The sequence below is a fragment of the Phaeodactylum tricornutum genome, chromosome 21, assembly GCF_000150955.2.
Source record: "Phaeodactylum tricornutum CCAP 1055/1 chromosome 21, whole genome shotgun sequence".
Classification (NCBI taxonomy): Eukaryota; Bacillariophyta; class Bacillariophyceae; order Surirellales; family Neidiaceae; genus Phaeodactylum; species Phaeodactylum tricornutum.
In genome coordinates, this window is record NC_011689.1 from 518,000 (window position 1) to 533,426 (window position 15,427).

Consider the following 15,427-nt stretch of genomic DNA (forward strand, 5'->3'; position numbering starts at 1 on the left):
TCGCGTCGGTCCTCCAGTTCAAGTAAAAACTTTCTACAACGCAGAAGCTTCATCTGGAGAAGACACGCGCGTTTGCAGGACTTACACTCTGCAGCCGACAAAACACGGGTGTGTCGAGTACTCGGTACGCGACTGTCTAATGTGTGAAGGTGCTCGACTCCATGAGACTAATTTCATGCTCAATCAGCAACTTCAAAGTCTGGTCATCAATTTCGGAATCGACGGTATTGCAAGGCTGACAAAAGATAATAGCAAACAAACAAATAAACAAACAAACGACGGTCGTTAGAATTCGTGGTGCTCCGTATGCGAATGGTTCGAATCGTCCCTAAACATCCGTGACCATTCTCACTCATGCTCATTCATGCATCTGCACAAAACGATGATCTCCGACAACACTGACAAACACATAAACACACACGAAGGCAGCAGGTTCCTCCAAGACATATAGCCAATACATACCATCCAGTGGACTCGCAGGTACGACATGGCGTTAAACACATCCCAGTCCAAAAGAGCCGGTAGCCCTGTGTGACGGTTGTCCTTGGCACCACCAGTTTCACTGTAGTACAGAACGACCGCGCCCCCGGCAGGAAGAAAGGACGCCGTCACGGCAGCTCCGCCACACGCCGTCACAAAAACACTCGTCCGTGATGCTATTTCCACTTGTTCTCGGACCGACAAGTCTTGGAAACTGTAGCTTTCCACCGCCACGCCCTCGATCGCACTGACCACACCCATTTGCCGTTCAAAATCCATTTTTCGATTGCGTATACTAGAGGATTTCACCGAAAACACTACCCTATGCGGACGTTCCTGTAACACCGATTGGGGTAACGCCAATCCCATATTGCTCAACAGATAGTGTCGGAACTCTCGCAACATACCACCTCGTCCATGATTTTGCGTCAGTACGTAGTCTTCCGGCATCCAGCCATGCGACTTTGTCACCCCGTGATCCGTCAAAGAGCCCATACCCGCCACCCCCGTGCGGGCGCATACCAAGTCGACCCTGTCCTTGCCGTCAACATCCCCGTTTGCCACAAAGGTAAAGTTGTTGGACGCTGTAAAGCGCCAGCTAGACTCCGTGCCCCACATCAAAGGGGCAAACTTTGTCATTAGGTGCTGACACGCTTCCTCTTTATCGGGGCGGAAGTCGCACGACGCCCACAGTCCACGGAGACCGTCCTTCAGCACGTACCGCAGCAACAACGGGTGCCGGTCCAGCAGGTCAAACATGTGCAGCAGCGTGTACACCGGGAAGAAGTCGTCCCACACCAAATGTCCGGGATTAGCGGCGTTCAGACTGTGCAATGGAGTCCACACCATCTCCTCCGGTAAAGCGTAGTAGGCAAACGGCGGACTACCGGAGTCCGGTAGCGGTACTACTTTCGGAAACCATTCCAGTCGACGAAGGCCGTTCGCGCCCCACTTTTGGTTGATACCGCCGATCGACACCGTTTGCGTGTGGTTGGGGCCCCACCGTAACATGGTATCCGACGTGTGCACAAAGGGCCGTGGGATGGTGGCGGTGGACAATGCCTGTTCGCGGGCGGACTGGAAGACCACAAAGTCGTTTTCGGAAACGTTGAAGCACAGAAAGTCGAAGCGACACGAGCGCTGTTTCCATGCGTCGCGCTGGTAGTTTTCGCCCACACAATGTACATTGGAATGGAGATCGGGCATAGCTTTTCGTAAATACAGCGGTACGCCGTTAAAGACACCGTCGGGAGGTCCCTGATCCGGAATGGGTCGTTTCCTCGATGTGGTGGAGGTTGCAACGCCAGTTGCGGTTGCTGAGCCTATCGTGTAAGACTGTAGGCTGTGCGTCAACGCGTTCGTCAGACTGTTACGGTCGGATGCATCCTGGAGTACTGTGGTGACGAGCCAAGGAAGCAGTAGGAATTGTGTAATCACGAGTAGCACCAGGCCTCCGAGCAACGCCAGATTGGTCCACGCCCGAGAATGGGACGTGTTCCGACGAACGATAGAGCCAACTTGCGAAAGCAGATTGTCGATAGGACCAAAACCAAATCCAATGTATCACAGTCAACAAGAAGATTGGTATAGAGAAACAACCCGAAGGTGAGCTTGATGTAACAAGGCAGACGTGAGGCTGGACAGCCTTGTTCCTCATCTGAGATGACTCGAAGCCGTTCGCTCTTACCTGATCCCAAACGCATGCTATGGTGATAGCGAATATCCGATGAATATGCCCAACCTACGACGGCGCAGCTGCTGAAGCGATAGATCTTGCGAGGTGAGTTTGAGACTTTGACGAGCTGCGTCCTCGGGTCAAACTGAACACCGTGGTATTCTGCGTTAGAACGGAACGAGGTTGAGTCCTCCGCTGTCAGTTCTCCTCTAGAGCTAGAGTGAGTAGTAGGACGGAGTAGTCTCGTTTGGTGCCTGCTTTGAGTAATGAAAATGATTGCTGTTTGGGAAGAAAGAAGTGGCTCGAGTCGTTCGGTCATTTCTTGGAAAAACTCGCCATCAGCCGATCTGTCCTTCGGACCTTCCTGTACCAGCGCACGGCGGCTCATCCACCCCATCAGAAGTCATGTGATTGTCGCAACAAAATTTTCACGTAAATGTTTTGTTCCATGGACATAGAGAGTTTTCTTCACTATCATAACAAAAGTTCTTACTCATCTACCATGGTATTTGCAACATTTAATGTTAACTGTAAATTGTAACTGTAAAAGAACGCCACGACGCCACCAAAGCATCTTCGACAACCCTCTGGCCGAAGGCATTGTCTGGTTCGAATGAGACGGGATGGGACTATGCGTAGTGACTCGTTGCCTCCGCAGAAAAGCAGTAGCGTGACGCGGAGGAGGTCCGCGTTTGGCATGTGGCGATATCCAGTAGTGAGGAGGCGCCCCTGTTTGGATAGGCTCCATTGATTCGCCTATATATTTTCACCGTCATCCTCATCGTGTAATTTCCCCTCGAGGCTGACATGCCCTATAATTTTGGCAACACTATCTCGACGAGAGCAATTCAAATTTGCTTCCAGCCGGATCACCGGCACGAACGAATTCAAGGGTTGCGTACGCGGACAACTTCGCTCCGTTACCTAGAGAAACATGCTCTCATCATCCGTCGTGCATTGTCCGCCGCACTGGAATCACCAAGCGATCACGTGAATAATCCAAAACTGCATAGGCGAGCAACAGCAACGACATCCAAATACTCGCTATTTAATAGAGGATATAGGATTGCTTTTAATTTTGTCCTCTTTCTAGTTTGACTGTCAGATTGATTAGCTCCCGTTTTCGGCTTTCTGTCTACTAGAGTAACGACCGAAGACTTGCTTATCTTTGTCTGGAAACCTGCTACCATTTGCGAGTTGCTGCAACCCACCGTCGAGATTGATAAAAAAAAACCTTTAACTTGTGAGAAGCTGGCTGGAATAATTAAAATGTAGCCAATATCGGGTCTGGAAATTTGAAATGTTCTTCCCCTCTCTCCTTTGCCCTGTAGCAATAAAAACTCGCCTCAAGCCTTAACAGCAGTTGCAATGCTTTACGAAAGTCAACGGCTACTGGAAACAAGCCCCTCTTTGCTCCATTTAAGCATGAGATTACCCAAAATCTTCAGGGTAGATCCCTTTCCATTGTGTACGTACCATATACCTAGTGAAAGACTTTGCATGCTATAGCACTCATTTGTTATTAAAGATGATATGTCTTACATTAGTTTATAAACTCAACGCGTTTGACTCCATGAGATAAATTTCGTGCTCAATCAGCAACATCAAAGCCTGGTCATCAATTTCGGAATCGACGGTATTGCGAGGCTGGCAGAGTTGAAAGAGAAAAAAACAGAGGTCGTGAGCAATATTGATGATCTCTTTCGTACAAAATGCTCCAATAGACGTGACCTTCCGAGTCAGTGCTCAGTTATGCAGCTGCATACTTCAAGACTCTGATCAACTCTGACACACAGAGAATATCAATTCATATGAGGACCCTGTACGTACCATCCAGTGGACTCGCAGGTACGACATGGCGTTAAACACATCCCAGTCCAAAAGAGCCGGTAACTTCGTGTTGAGGTTGTTCTTGTAGCCACCAGTTTCACTGTAGTACAGAACGACCGCGCCCCCGGCAGGAAGAAAGGACGCCGTCACGGCAGCTCCGCCACACGCCGTCACAAAAACACTCGTCCGTGATGCTATTTCAACTTGTTCTCGGACCGACAAGTCTTGGAAACTGTAGCTTTCCACCGCCACGCCCTCAATCGCACTGACCACACCCATTTGCCGTTCAAAATCCATTTTTCGATTGCGTATACTAGAGGATTTCACCGAAAACACTACCCTATGCGGACGTTCCTGTAACACCGATTGGGGTAACGCCAATCCCATATTGCTCAACAGATAGTGTCGGAACTCTCGCAACATACCACCTCGTCCATGATTTTGCGTCAGTACGTAGTCTTCCGGCATCCAGCCATGCGACTTTGTCACCCCGTGATCCGTCAAAGAGCCCATACCCGCCACCCCCGTGCGGGCGCATACCAAGTCGACCCTGTCCTTGCCGTCAACATCCCCGTTTGCCACAAAGGTAAAGTTGTTGGACGCTGTAAAGCGCCAGCTAGACTCCGTGCCCCACATCAAAGGGGCAAACTTTGTCATTAGGTGCTGACACGCTTCCTCTTTATCGGGGCGGAAATCGCACGACGCCCACAGTCCACGGAGACCGTCCTTCAGCACGTACCGCAGCAACAACGGGTGCCGGTCCAGCAGGTCAAACATGTGCAGCAGCGTGTACACCGGGAAGAAGTCGTCCCACACCAAATGTCCGGGATTAGCGGCGTTCAGACTGTGCAATGGAGTCCACACCATCTCCTCCGGTAAAGCGTAGTAGGCAAACGGCGGACTACCGGAGTCCGGTAGCGGTACTACTTTCGGAAACCATTCCAGTCGACGAAGGCCGTTCGCGCCCCACTTTTGGTTGATACCGCCGATCGACACCGTTTGCGTGTGGTTGGGGCCCCACCGTAACATGGTATCCGACGTGTGCACAAAGGGCCGTGGGATGGTGGCGGTGGACAATGCCTGTTCGCGGGCGGACTGGAAGACCACAAAGTCGTTTTCGGATACGTTGAAGCACAGAAAGTCGAAGCGACACGAGCGCTGTTTCCATGCGTCGCGCTGGTAGTTTTCGCCCACACAGTGTACATTGGAATGGAGATCGGGCGTGGCTGTTTGTAAATACAGCGGTACGCCGTTGAAGGCACCGTCGGGGGGTCCACGATCCGGGATGGGTCGTTTCCGAGACGTGTTGGAGGTTGCAACGCCAGTTGCGGTTGTGGAGCCTATTGCGTTGGACTGTAGGCTGTGCGTCAACGCGTTCGTCAGACTGTTACGGTCGGATGCATCCTGGAGTACTGTGGTGACGAGCAAGGGGAGCATTAAAAACTGCGTCACCATGAGTAGCACCAGACTCCCTAATAGTGCCAAACTTGTCCTTGCCATGGAGCGGGACGACTCCCGACGACCGAAAGCGCTGGCTTGCGAAGCTAAGTCGCATATATGAGCAAAAGAAATTGCAATAGATCAACAAAAGATGAACGGTGCGCGGTTAATAGAAGCAAGGTGAGTGAAGGTCACGTGGCGGGGGCGGCTCTGCAAAGTAAATGGTCTGGAACACGCGACGAAGCCCTACCTGGGAAGTGTGCACTGACCCGTTGGTTTATTACTGATCCCAAGCTCATACTGTGGTTATGTGATTGGACGCACCGAAAAAGAAGCCGGCAGCTGCTTTTGTTCAGCAATCCGCTGCTGTCCACCAATCGATCGAATTTTTCGGATACGTGCCTCCGAAGTTTTAATTAACTGTAAGAGAATAGCGGAGATACGGGAGGGATCTGTTGGTGTCTCTATTCAGAGAGAGCCCCGTGGAAGATGGCGAAAGCGGGATTCTAGAGAGGCGCTTCAACATCAGAAATGGGTGTTGGACTGTTGGTTTGATTTGTAATCTACAAAGTGGAGTAGCATGCCTTGCTCGGTTCGAAAAAGCAAAAGCCGTTTTCGATCGTTCCGTCCCACGGTCTTACGGATGTATCGGCTGCAGTTAGCGTACTTCGTCTGCTTTCCCATAACCGCGGGGTACCATATATAGATCGTTTTCAAAAGTGGTGTCCTAGGAGACATTTTATTAAGGGATCAGGTTCTAGTGTGTGAATCCCGTACCTAGAGTACATAACGGTTTCCCGAACGCAAACCGGAACGCGGGGCGAAACACCCAAGTGCGCAGTGCCATTCTCCGATGGCCCCTGGAATGCCTAGCATTTGTTCGAGTGCGCTTCGGTACCCTTTCTAGAAGATGGAAGCTACTGATCCTTGTTTTCTGTGGACTACCAGAGAGGAAACGACCGAGACGCGGCGCACTATTCCAAGACTCCAAGGTCAAGGTATCGAAGGGTTTTTGTAGTTGGGACTCGAGACATTTTGGAGTTCGTCTCGTCGCGAATTTACCGTGAGACGGACATACCGTAAACGTGCGGCCTGTCCATCCAGCCCAGCCCCGCAAGGCGAACGATTCGATTTCGATTTGTGTCGGGTCACCGGAGACATTCCGAACGGCAAGAATGAATTATACCAAGTACGGTTTGGTACCAGACCAACTCCGCGAGGAAAGAGGGATCGACTCTCTGACGTTCACTACCGGTACTACCTACTCTAGAGGCTGGCACACTCCCCCGTTTCTGGATCGTTGTTCGCGTTGTGCTTCGCTTGCCGGTTTGATTTGTTCGTCACTGTTAGAACCACACACGCGCAGACACACAAAAGATCGTACTAGCAGTAACGATTACAGCCGTTCTCAATTTCTTCCCTCCGTACCAAAACATTGACAACCCTTTGTAAGATGAGTCTCGTATCCACCGACCACAAGCCCAACTACGAAACGATTGAGAACCAACTTGACGTCCACGAGATGGCTTTGGAAGACTCGGTCGTCACGGTGGACAAAGAATTCACGCCCTCGTCTACTTCGACCTCCAGATTCTTCCAGATCCTCTGCATCGGGGCAGCCTGTGTGGGTGCCTACGGATGCCTCTATCGGACCCTGGCGAACGCGGATCTTCGTCCCCATTGGTCTTCCACCTCTGCTAATCTCGCGCCCTCTTCCGTGTCGTCGCTCATGTCCGTACCGCTGGAAGGATCCGCACACGACAAGAACTCTACACACCAACAACACTCTGCCCATCATCATCAACACTCCGGAGACCACCACCATTCCGGACACGACAAGGACTCTGCGCATCACAAGGACTCCGCCCGCGCTTGTACGTTTGACGAATGCTACCAGACCAGCTGCGACGCTGAAACGGCACCCTACACGTGTCTCTTCCACAACGGGGGTCCGCATGGAGGATGTTCCGTCACTCCCTGGACCGACTCGACCTGCGACGATCAGTGCGATCTGCATGATTGCAACGACTACGACGTTCCCGATTCGGTCGAGCGCTGTGACACACCCTGCGACGAGTCCTGGTGTACGGAGTCCGGCGGGCAAGTCTGTCCTACCAATGTGCCTTACCAGTGTATGGATGGGTCGGCACGCTTTGGGTGTAGTACGGACGAACTCCAGTGGACCCTCAAGACAGACGAAACAACCTGCGGGCATTGTTGCGACGCCACCAGTTGCTACTAACTGTAAAACACGGAAACACAAGTAAAAATACGGCTACTACGACTGGGGAAAGGAACAAGCAGGTCCTGGACATCTTTATAACTTGGCTCCCGAACATTGACTATTACTTCGGCGTACGTATAGATATCTATAGAACTTCGTCATTGACTACCTAGTTGCATACGGTATAGCCTTTTCTACTCTTTCGTAATGGAGCGACGTTTCGGTTTGGCCTTTTGGGCAGCCCCCGGCTTACGCCAAGGCGCGCGCACTCCGTAAACCGCTCTCCCCAATCTTGAGTAGCCTAAAGTGCTGTTCCAGACTATCCCGCAATGAATCCTGGCAGGCCCTCAACTCCTCCCGCGTGTCTTCATCCACGCCGTTCTTCCGGAGAACAACATCCATCAGACTGTGCAACAAATCTATCTTGGGGTAGGGAACAAAATCTATCATACCCTTTTCGGGTATAAACGACGCGGCCATTGTCTTGCGGGACGGGTCCGTGAGTACCAGCTCCACCACGCGACACGCGTCCATGTACAGGCCACGTTCCGTATACAGCGTCAATAAAATCGATGGATCTCCCAGATACAACGACTCGTTGGGCGCCCCATTTTCGGCGTGGACCACGCGTCGTTTCGCAAAGAGTCCCGGAGCGTGAACCGATGGGTCCGCTCCATAGACGAGCAAATGTTCCAGCCAGGTTGGTAGAGAAGTCCCGCTTTGGTCGTTGCCCAGCAAGGCCGCCGCGACGTCAACCGCCACCGGGCACTTCGTTGATGTGTACTTCAATACGAGACGCTGCAGCAAGGCCATGGCACCTTCACGAATAGCATGTCCTTGTAGCAGCGAAATCTTCTTCGTACGACTTACAACCAGCACCGAGGGGTTGGTGAGGTCGCCAACGGAGTCAAAAGCAGTCTGGATTTGGGAAAAGGTTGGTCGCGTGGGTTTAGCCGTCCGATCCGTTGCGATGGGAACAAGGTATGTGCAAACCAGGTGCGAAAGAGAGTCATAAAAGACATTCACCCCATCCGGCTTGCCTTGTTGAACTTTGGCAATCATACTAGCAAGAGCTATGCCATGACCATAGTATCCCCGGGAAAAAAGCTTGTCGAGGACCGTATTGTCAGTGTCGTTGGTCGGTACTTCTTGCAAAAAGGCCGTCTTGGCCGCGTGATAGCCATCACCATCGTCTTCAAACAGTGAACAAAGGACAGAGGCGCGCACTCCCCTCGTTTCAATGTCCGTAACGTCCATATAGCGAGATAGACGAGTCGCTCCTTTGTGCGCATTCACTTCGTCGTCGCCGTCGGCCAGAATCTGCAATCCACGGTTTCGCTTCGACCGGGGAGAAGTTTGCGTATTTAAACTGATTGGTAGTGATGGATACGCGCCATGCTCCCCTGACACGATAAAATGGACGTCCTTGTCATCGACAAGCCTAATTGCGTTAGAGCATCCGAGAGCAGCCAGTGCCATATCGTGTATGATCAAGGATTCTCGTTGCATCTTCTTGTCGTTGTCGAGATCGGTACCGGAAGGACCGTTCAACAAAGCCGTACGAGCATTGACGTATCGAAGATCCAAAGACTGCGCCGCACGTCGCCATTGTCCTTGAGAACAATGCAACACATACAATGCGGCTTGATAATCAGCCAAGGGCTCAGGCTTCACCACTTGAAACAGGTATAAATCGCGAGAACTGGCTTCCGCTAAAGTTTCCACAGCAATTCCGTAGAGATCCCCGCCCATCCGAAAGAGCTCCAAATGTGAATCTTCCGTAATCTTGCTGCCGTGTGCGACGCATTTGCTCAATAGTGCAGACAAGTCACCGGCGTCAACCATAGCTCGTACCATACGTTGAATATTTCCCGCGCGGCGAGCCGGATCGGGATTATTCAGGCAACTATGGTAGGCGGTGTCCCATTTGCAGGAAGTAATAGCAGTGTTGAAAAGGTTTGACCACAAAGTAGAATAATCATGCATGGAATTCAGCGCATCTTCATCGTGCAAGGCTTGCATCTTCTGGATAGCCTCTTCGATAAACAGGATGAACAAACCAGCCAAATTCGTACTAGAAGCCGTGTGCCGTTGGAGCGTTTCGAGTCGACGCATCCCCTTAACCAAATCCTGCTCGTCAAACTTCAACAGTTTGAAGGCCTTTTCTACCATGGATTGTGATCGCTTATCGTCTGACTCTGAGTGAGAAGCGATCAATAAACATTCCGCAATGGCTTCTTCTCGAACAACAATGGATTTTCCGCCAGGACAAGGAGGTGGCAACGCTACGACGGGAGCCAACAGCCGCAAAGCCAATTTTGGTTGATCAATAACGTTCCCACTAGAACCTGGAAGGATGCCCAATTCTGGTAATGCGCTGTACGATGGCGTATCGTTAAGAGGTACCAAGGCCAGATTAAATGCCTTTTTCAAGAAAGACTTGACTCTTTGAGCTATCGACTTGGTCATTGAAGTGGTATTGTTCTCATCAAGCTCGAAAGTTGCTTGAAGCGATGCGTCCAAGACTGTCGTCTTACTGTTTGATACTCCTGAGCCACCACTACCAAAGCTTGGTCGTTTCGTCAGTGGAGAGGACGAGGAAGGAGAATCTGCAGAAGGCGATGGTAAACTGTAGTTTGACAGGGCAATATGCTGAGCGCTGACAAACATCGTCGCCACAGCCTGAAAATAAATCAACCAGGCAGCCGACATGGAATTTGGTCGTGTCGTCATAATTTGGGATAAGACCAAACATCTGCCTAGCGTTAGCCGACGAATCGAATTCATGCAGCGAGTTGCTAAGCTGGAAGTTGCCAAGCGTTGCTGTTCATCTATGGATGAGGCAAAAGCTGTTCCAGTCGAATCTTTGCTCGATACTAACAGTCCAAGCCCGGGCAAGGTGGATTCGACCGGTGGCCGTAGCAAAAATTGAATAAGATCTGTTTCCGTGGCATTCTTTAGGCCTTCGATCAATAAATTGGATTCGTGAGGCATCACAACGTCCCATAAACAGTCCTGCAAAGAAACAAGCAGTAGCGCTGGTAGTCGATCCACTTCAGTAGCATGCCAAGCTAAGTCACCTCGAGCAATCACAGAATGAACGGCTTGCTCTGCAGCGTATAAGCGTGCCGCCGAAACCTCGTCCATTTCCAAGGCGGTGACGAGTTTGGACGCAATTTGATCCAAGAGTAGTGGAGTCGTGGTGGTACCAAGCGGTGGGCCGTCACCGTGCTGCGCGAGTACGGAAATAGTCGATGGGCGTACCAAGATACCGAGGTCGGTACTGCAACTAACTAGACCCATCGCCACCGGCAAGCGCATCATGCGTTCTTCTTCCCACACGGTCAACAGGAATTGTCGCCAGCGTTCTTCGTGAGCTTCCATCTGCGACTCCTTGTCGATTTCGGCTCGCTCCCATTCGTCTTCGTCTTCTTCCATCATTCCTCTGTCCATGGCGCTGCCTAATTCCAGATCCTCGTCATCCTCGAGTTGCAAGAGGGAATCGTACAGGGACATGTTGGTATGGGGCGGTGCGTTCGCCGTGGTGGTGCCGGGAGTCATAAGGTGGTCGTGCTCGTGACGGTGCCGACCGGGCGTCATGGCCAACCAAAGGTTTCGATTTTGTTGCTGGGACCGCCATTCGTGCAAAGCCAGCAGCACCCGCCGTTCCGTACCGCATTCGCCCACCGGGTCGCGATAGTGAGGAACGAGCTGATGCAACACCCGGCGCAGAATCGCCTCCAATGGCGGAGTCGTGGTGCCGGTCCCACGGACAAACTCGGGTCGAAAGAGATGCGACAGAAATAGTTTGTCGATTTGGTGGAGCGCTTCTTCCAAATCAGTATCCGTCAGGTTGGTCCCGTACGGACTATAGTGTAAATTGAGAATCCGAGTACGCTCCTGTAGTGCCAGAGCATCCAACAGAGCGTCGTGGCCGGCTTTAGAGGCCGCAGTTACGGTCGGTTGGGAGCTCACCATGGTGCTGTGGGACGGTTGGTAGTGCACCCAGAGGGAGGTGTCGTCGTGCGAGTCACCGATACCGTTACTTCTACCGACACTGGTACCGTCTCCACTACCGGCATCGGCATATTGTTTAGAGCGGTACCAGCAGGAGAGAGCACAGCGCCCGGTATGGAGTTGCATATCGACCAGGGCTGATACTTGGGGAGGCACGGTTTGGACGCGGGACGTGGTGATTTCACTTTCGGCGGCAACATCACCGTCAACAACGACCAAGTGACAGATTTCGTCAGCCGCGTCGGTGGTTTGAATATGCACTACGAGTGCGTAGACGCGAGCGTCGTTGTACAAACACGCTTGGAGTTGGGTAGATTCGGGCGATTCGGACCAGAGGTCACTGGACGGGAGCGCGGGTACGCGGAGCGTCCACACTTCCCGGGGTTCCCATAGGGCGCTGTCCGCGGAGGAAGGGTTCCCGGTCCGTGTCGGTAATATCCATCGACGAACGGATGCGTCGGAATGTAGGGTAAAGACAAGGTGCTCGGCGACGGTCAAGGCTGCGACGGGCGGCATGTCGTCGAGGACGATACCGCGGGTGCCGTGCAAGGCACCCGTCGCGGCAGCGGTGCCGGCGTTGGCGGCGGCAGTACCAATCCACCGAGTCCAGGTGGATTGTCGCGACTGCATGGCTCGTTGTGTCCAACTCTGACTCCAGAGTGAAATTTCGTTGGATTCCAGATTGACGCAGAGTAAAAACGGATTGAGTGAGAGGAGCAGATGTGTGGCAGAGAGGAATTCGAGCATGGAAGGACGCAGTGCCGGTGGTGCCATACGGGAGGTCAAGTCGTCGCCGAGCAAGTTGGTGACGGAAACCACCGTCAGTTGCGGATTCGGTATCAACGTCGGTGACGGAGTGTCAATGCTCGTACCCGTAGCGGTGCCGTACGCCGCCCGCGGTTCGTGCAGCACCATGTTCAGCACCAGGGCAGTAGCGTTGGTGTCGACGACTATTAATCGCACGGTTAACCGATCCAACGCAAAAGCTCGTACACGGACAATATCTCGGAGTGTTTGGGTTTCGGAAAGATCCAGTTCGAGTTGCGCAATTACCGCAGACGCTGACGGAGCTGGGGCTGTATTCAAGAGGGTGAGGGAGAGAATCCAGGGTTGTTCGGCCAACAATGTCGTCGCCAAGGTAGCGTTTGTGAAAGAGGACAAGGTCGTCGACAATCCCTTCAAAGCAGATACACTGGCGGCACCGCGCAAAACAAAGGCATCGGAAAAGCGTGCGTGAGAAAGATCCCGCCCCAACGCCGAGGGGGAACCCCGCGCCGCGTCAAAGTCCGCGTCGGTCCGCCAGGTCCGTGTAGGCGTCACACTGGCGCGCTCATCATCGTATACAATGTAACGCGGACAAGCACACGATCCCGGAAACGCGAGAGGAACCTCTAACAGCAGCGGCGCTGCCGTAGGTATCGTCGCCATGGTGGTCAAATAGGAAATGCTTTTATGGGATAGGAATTGTAAATGGGAACCTTTGTTTGGTCGAACCCAGCGGTAAACAGACGGCAATTTGATGCGAGTCGGCAGACTAGCTAGGTAGCTAGTAGGAAGTCTTGAATTGGGGTCTGTCGGACCATCGGAAACGGATGTTTGCCCTAAGGAAACTCGTGAACTGTCGGATCGGTATACAATGGCTAGTTCTTCGATATTTATTGCAGATCTTACGACAGTCGTATCCAATCACTTAGAATTCATTGTGAATGGCCTTTCTGTATCGGTTACCGGCGTTACTAGAACCCCTGGCGAGGGCGGACGGAGGTAATACCAGTACGCGTCTCGGGGAATCGCAGGAGGCCAGCGAAAGCCCCGTGACTGTGGGGAGGGTCGTGCCACCGACCCGCGCCGGTGCGGCACGGTCGACTCGTCCCCGCAGGACGCCTTGAGTATTACCACACAACGTGTGTTTTGCTAGCTGCTTTCTCCCAAGCTTAAACCTTGCTTGCATTATCATTCTGTCCAACAGTCATCTTGGTAAGTAGTTGAGAGACAGTGTCGGTGTGAACGTGGGTGTGTATCTATACGTGTATGTGTACGGATGCCTAGGTCCAAATACGTGGAACGAAAGCGACCCGACGTGAGGTGACGTGAACGGGTACCAATTGACTGTGACTGCCGTTGCCTTTGCGTGTGTGTTGTATTGGTACATTATGGGTTTACCATTGTTCTATTCTATTTGGTATAGTACCGTCCCCCCTCCCCCACACGATACGTCCCTATTCCTCACACCAATCGGGTACTTTTGTTTTGTGCAAGTACAGTTCCGTGTTTACCGCCAGTATGATGAAACATCTCGCCGCGTACCTGTTGCTCCAGTTGGGGGGCAACGCGAGTCCCACTAAGGATGATATTACTCAGGCTTTGAGTGCTGTGGGTGTGGAAGTGGACGGGGCCGATTTGGACCGAATGTTGGCCGATTTGGAAGGTCAGGATTTGGAAGCCCTGCTCGAATCCGGCAACGCACTGCTCGCCACCTTTGGAGGCGGTGGTGGTGGCGGGGGAGCCGCGGCAGCCGGAGGCGAAGCCGCTGTTGAAGAAAAAGTGGAAGAAAAGGAAGAGGAAGAAGAAATGGACCTCGGTGGTGGTATGGATATGTTTGGCGCAGAGGAAGGTGGCGGTGGCGATTACTAAAGTCGAACACTCGTCACGCTACAATACGAACCGTAGCCCGAATCTCTTGTTCTAGACCAACCGCATATGCCCTGCGGAGCCTACGTATAGTATATTGTGTGGTGTGTAGAGTCATGTTTGCAAAAGGATGTGTGTGTATGTAGTTAACAGTAAATGGGAAAGCCTACGGAGTGTCGAGTTTGGGACCGCACCGGGTGCCCACCAGGCTCTTGCATCGACAATGCCTGCCCCAGCGAACACTCGTGTGCTAGCCCGGAAACTTGGCAATGTACTTTCTATTGGTGGCCCATTCCATGGCGGCGGCGACGGCACCAAAGAGAACGGCGGATTCGGCCCCGTTTCCGGCAAGTTCGCCCAGGATGTTCCAGTCCAAATATCCCAAGGGCGGTCCACAGCGAAGCGGTAGAGCCGTACAATAGGACGGGACGACGATACGGGATAACGTCCGAACGAGAGCAAAGGCACCGACGACGCCTTGGGCGAGTTGCGCGTTGTCGTCTTCTCGGACGCAGTAGCGGTAAACAATGGCGAAGAGGGCGCCTTCCACGGCGGCCGTGTCCGTATCGAATTCCCACTGCGCGACGCCGCTACCAAAGATCAGGTCGTGCAGCGCCACCACCGGTGCGACGGCGAGACTCCCCGTGAGTGCCCCGAGCACGGCGCACTGGACGGAAGCCACACGTTGGCCGAATCCGAATTTGTTGTCGTTGTTGTTGTGATTTTTGTCAGAGTAGAGCCGCGAGTCGGTGCTGTAAGGGAGTCCAAAAGAGCGTCTCCGTCGTGTAGTGACGGTTCGCTTGGGTCCGTTTCGATTCCGTGTCCGGGTAAATACGGAAAAGGCGTCGCACCGATGTGATATACCGCACAGAGTCCCGCCCCATAGCCACAATACTAATACCGTAGTGGAGGTAAGCTTGACCATTCGCAACGGACAACTCCAGCGCTGGTAGAGCATTGACTGCACTCGCGCGTCCGCTCTTCGTTCCAAGTGTACGTAAAACGGTCGAACACGTTGTTCCGATGCCGATGAAAAAGATGCCACTTTGGATTGCCGAGAACTATCCAATTGGTACCAACACATCGTTTCTATGAACCGTAAAAGCAGCTCCTGACGGTTCTTTCTCGAG

The 15,427-nt window shown here is 52.6% G+C and overlaps 6 protein-coding genes across 6 annotated transcripts; 2 read left to right on the plus strand and 4 right to left on the minus strand.

Moving 5' to 3' along the window:
- Nucleotides 1-136: 136 nt before the first annotated feature.
- Nucleotides 137-2,562, minus strand: PHATRDRAFT_49304 (predicted protein; the record flags this gene model as incomplete). The annotated part of the gene is made up of 4 exons (XM_002183976.1): nucleotides 137-235; nucleotides 463-1,874; nucleotides 2,168-2,370; nucleotides 2,516-2,562. 4 exons carry the CDS (start codon nucleotides 2,560-2,562, stop codon nucleotides 137-139), a joined length of 1,761 nt encoding a protein of 586 aa, XP_002184012.1.
- A 1,141-nt stretch (nucleotides 2,563-3,703) lies between these two features.
- Nucleotides 3,704-5,890, minus strand: PHATRDRAFT_49305 (predicted protein; the record flags this gene model as incomplete). The annotated part of the gene is made up of 4 exons (XM_002183977.1): nucleotides 5,753-5,890; nucleotides 5,174-5,530; nucleotides 3,986-5,143; nucleotides 3,704-3,802 (listed from the first exon to the last, which is right to left on the minus strand). Exons 2-4 carry the CDS (start codon nucleotides 5,483-5,485, stop codon nucleotides 3,704-3,706), a joined length of 1,569 nt encoding a protein of 522 aa, XP_002184013.1. The 5' UTR covers nucleotides 5,486-5,530; nucleotides 5,753-5,890.
- A 918-nt stretch (nucleotides 5,891-6,808) lies between these two features.
- PHATRDRAFT_49306 (predicted protein) lies at nucleotides 6,809-7,816 on the plus strand. Its single transcript, XM_002183853.1, has one exon. The coding sequence runs from the start codon at nucleotides 6,879-6,881 to the stop codon at nucleotides 7,665-7,667; it is 789 nt and encodes a 262-aa protein (XP_002183889.1). The 5' UTR covers nucleotides 6,809-6,878; the 3' UTR covers nucleotides 7,668-7,816.
- On the minus strand, nucleotides 7,797-13,094 carry PHATRDRAFT_49307 (predicted protein; the record flags this gene model as incomplete). Its single annotated transcript, XM_002183978.1, has 1 exon — nucleotides 7,797-13,094. The coding sequence occupies one exon, from the start codon at nucleotides 13,092-13,094 to the stop codon at nucleotides 7,899-7,901; it is 5,196 nt and encodes a 1,731-aa protein (XP_002184014.1). The 3' UTR covers nucleotides 7,797-7,898.
- An 858-nt stretch (nucleotides 13,095-13,952) lies between these two features.
- Nucleotides 13,953-14,300, plus strand: PHATRDRAFT_15740 (predicted protein; the record flags this gene model as incomplete). The annotated part of the gene is made up of 1 exon (XM_002183854.1): nucleotides 13,953-14,300. One exon carries the CDS (start codon nucleotides 13,953-13,955, stop codon nucleotides 14,298-14,300), a length of 348 nt encoding a protein of 115 aa, XP_002183890.1.
- A 247-nt stretch (nucleotides 14,301-14,547) lies between these two features.
- Nucleotides 14,548-15,381, minus strand: PHATRDRAFT_39989 (predicted protein; the record flags this gene model as incomplete). Its single annotated transcript, XM_002183979.1, has 1 exon — nucleotides 14,548-15,381. One exon carries the CDS (start codon nucleotides 15,379-15,381, stop codon nucleotides 14,548-14,550), a length of 834 nt encoding a protein of 277 aa, XP_002184015.1.
- Between the last annotated feature and the right edge of the window lie 46 nt (nucleotides 15,382-15,427).

Bases quoted from the DNA above. Each gene is read 5' to 3' on its own strand.
- PHATRDRAFT_49306 (XM_002183853.1), top strand. From the start codon at position 6,879: ATGAGTCTCGTATCCACCGACCACAAGCCCAACTACGAAACGATTGAG.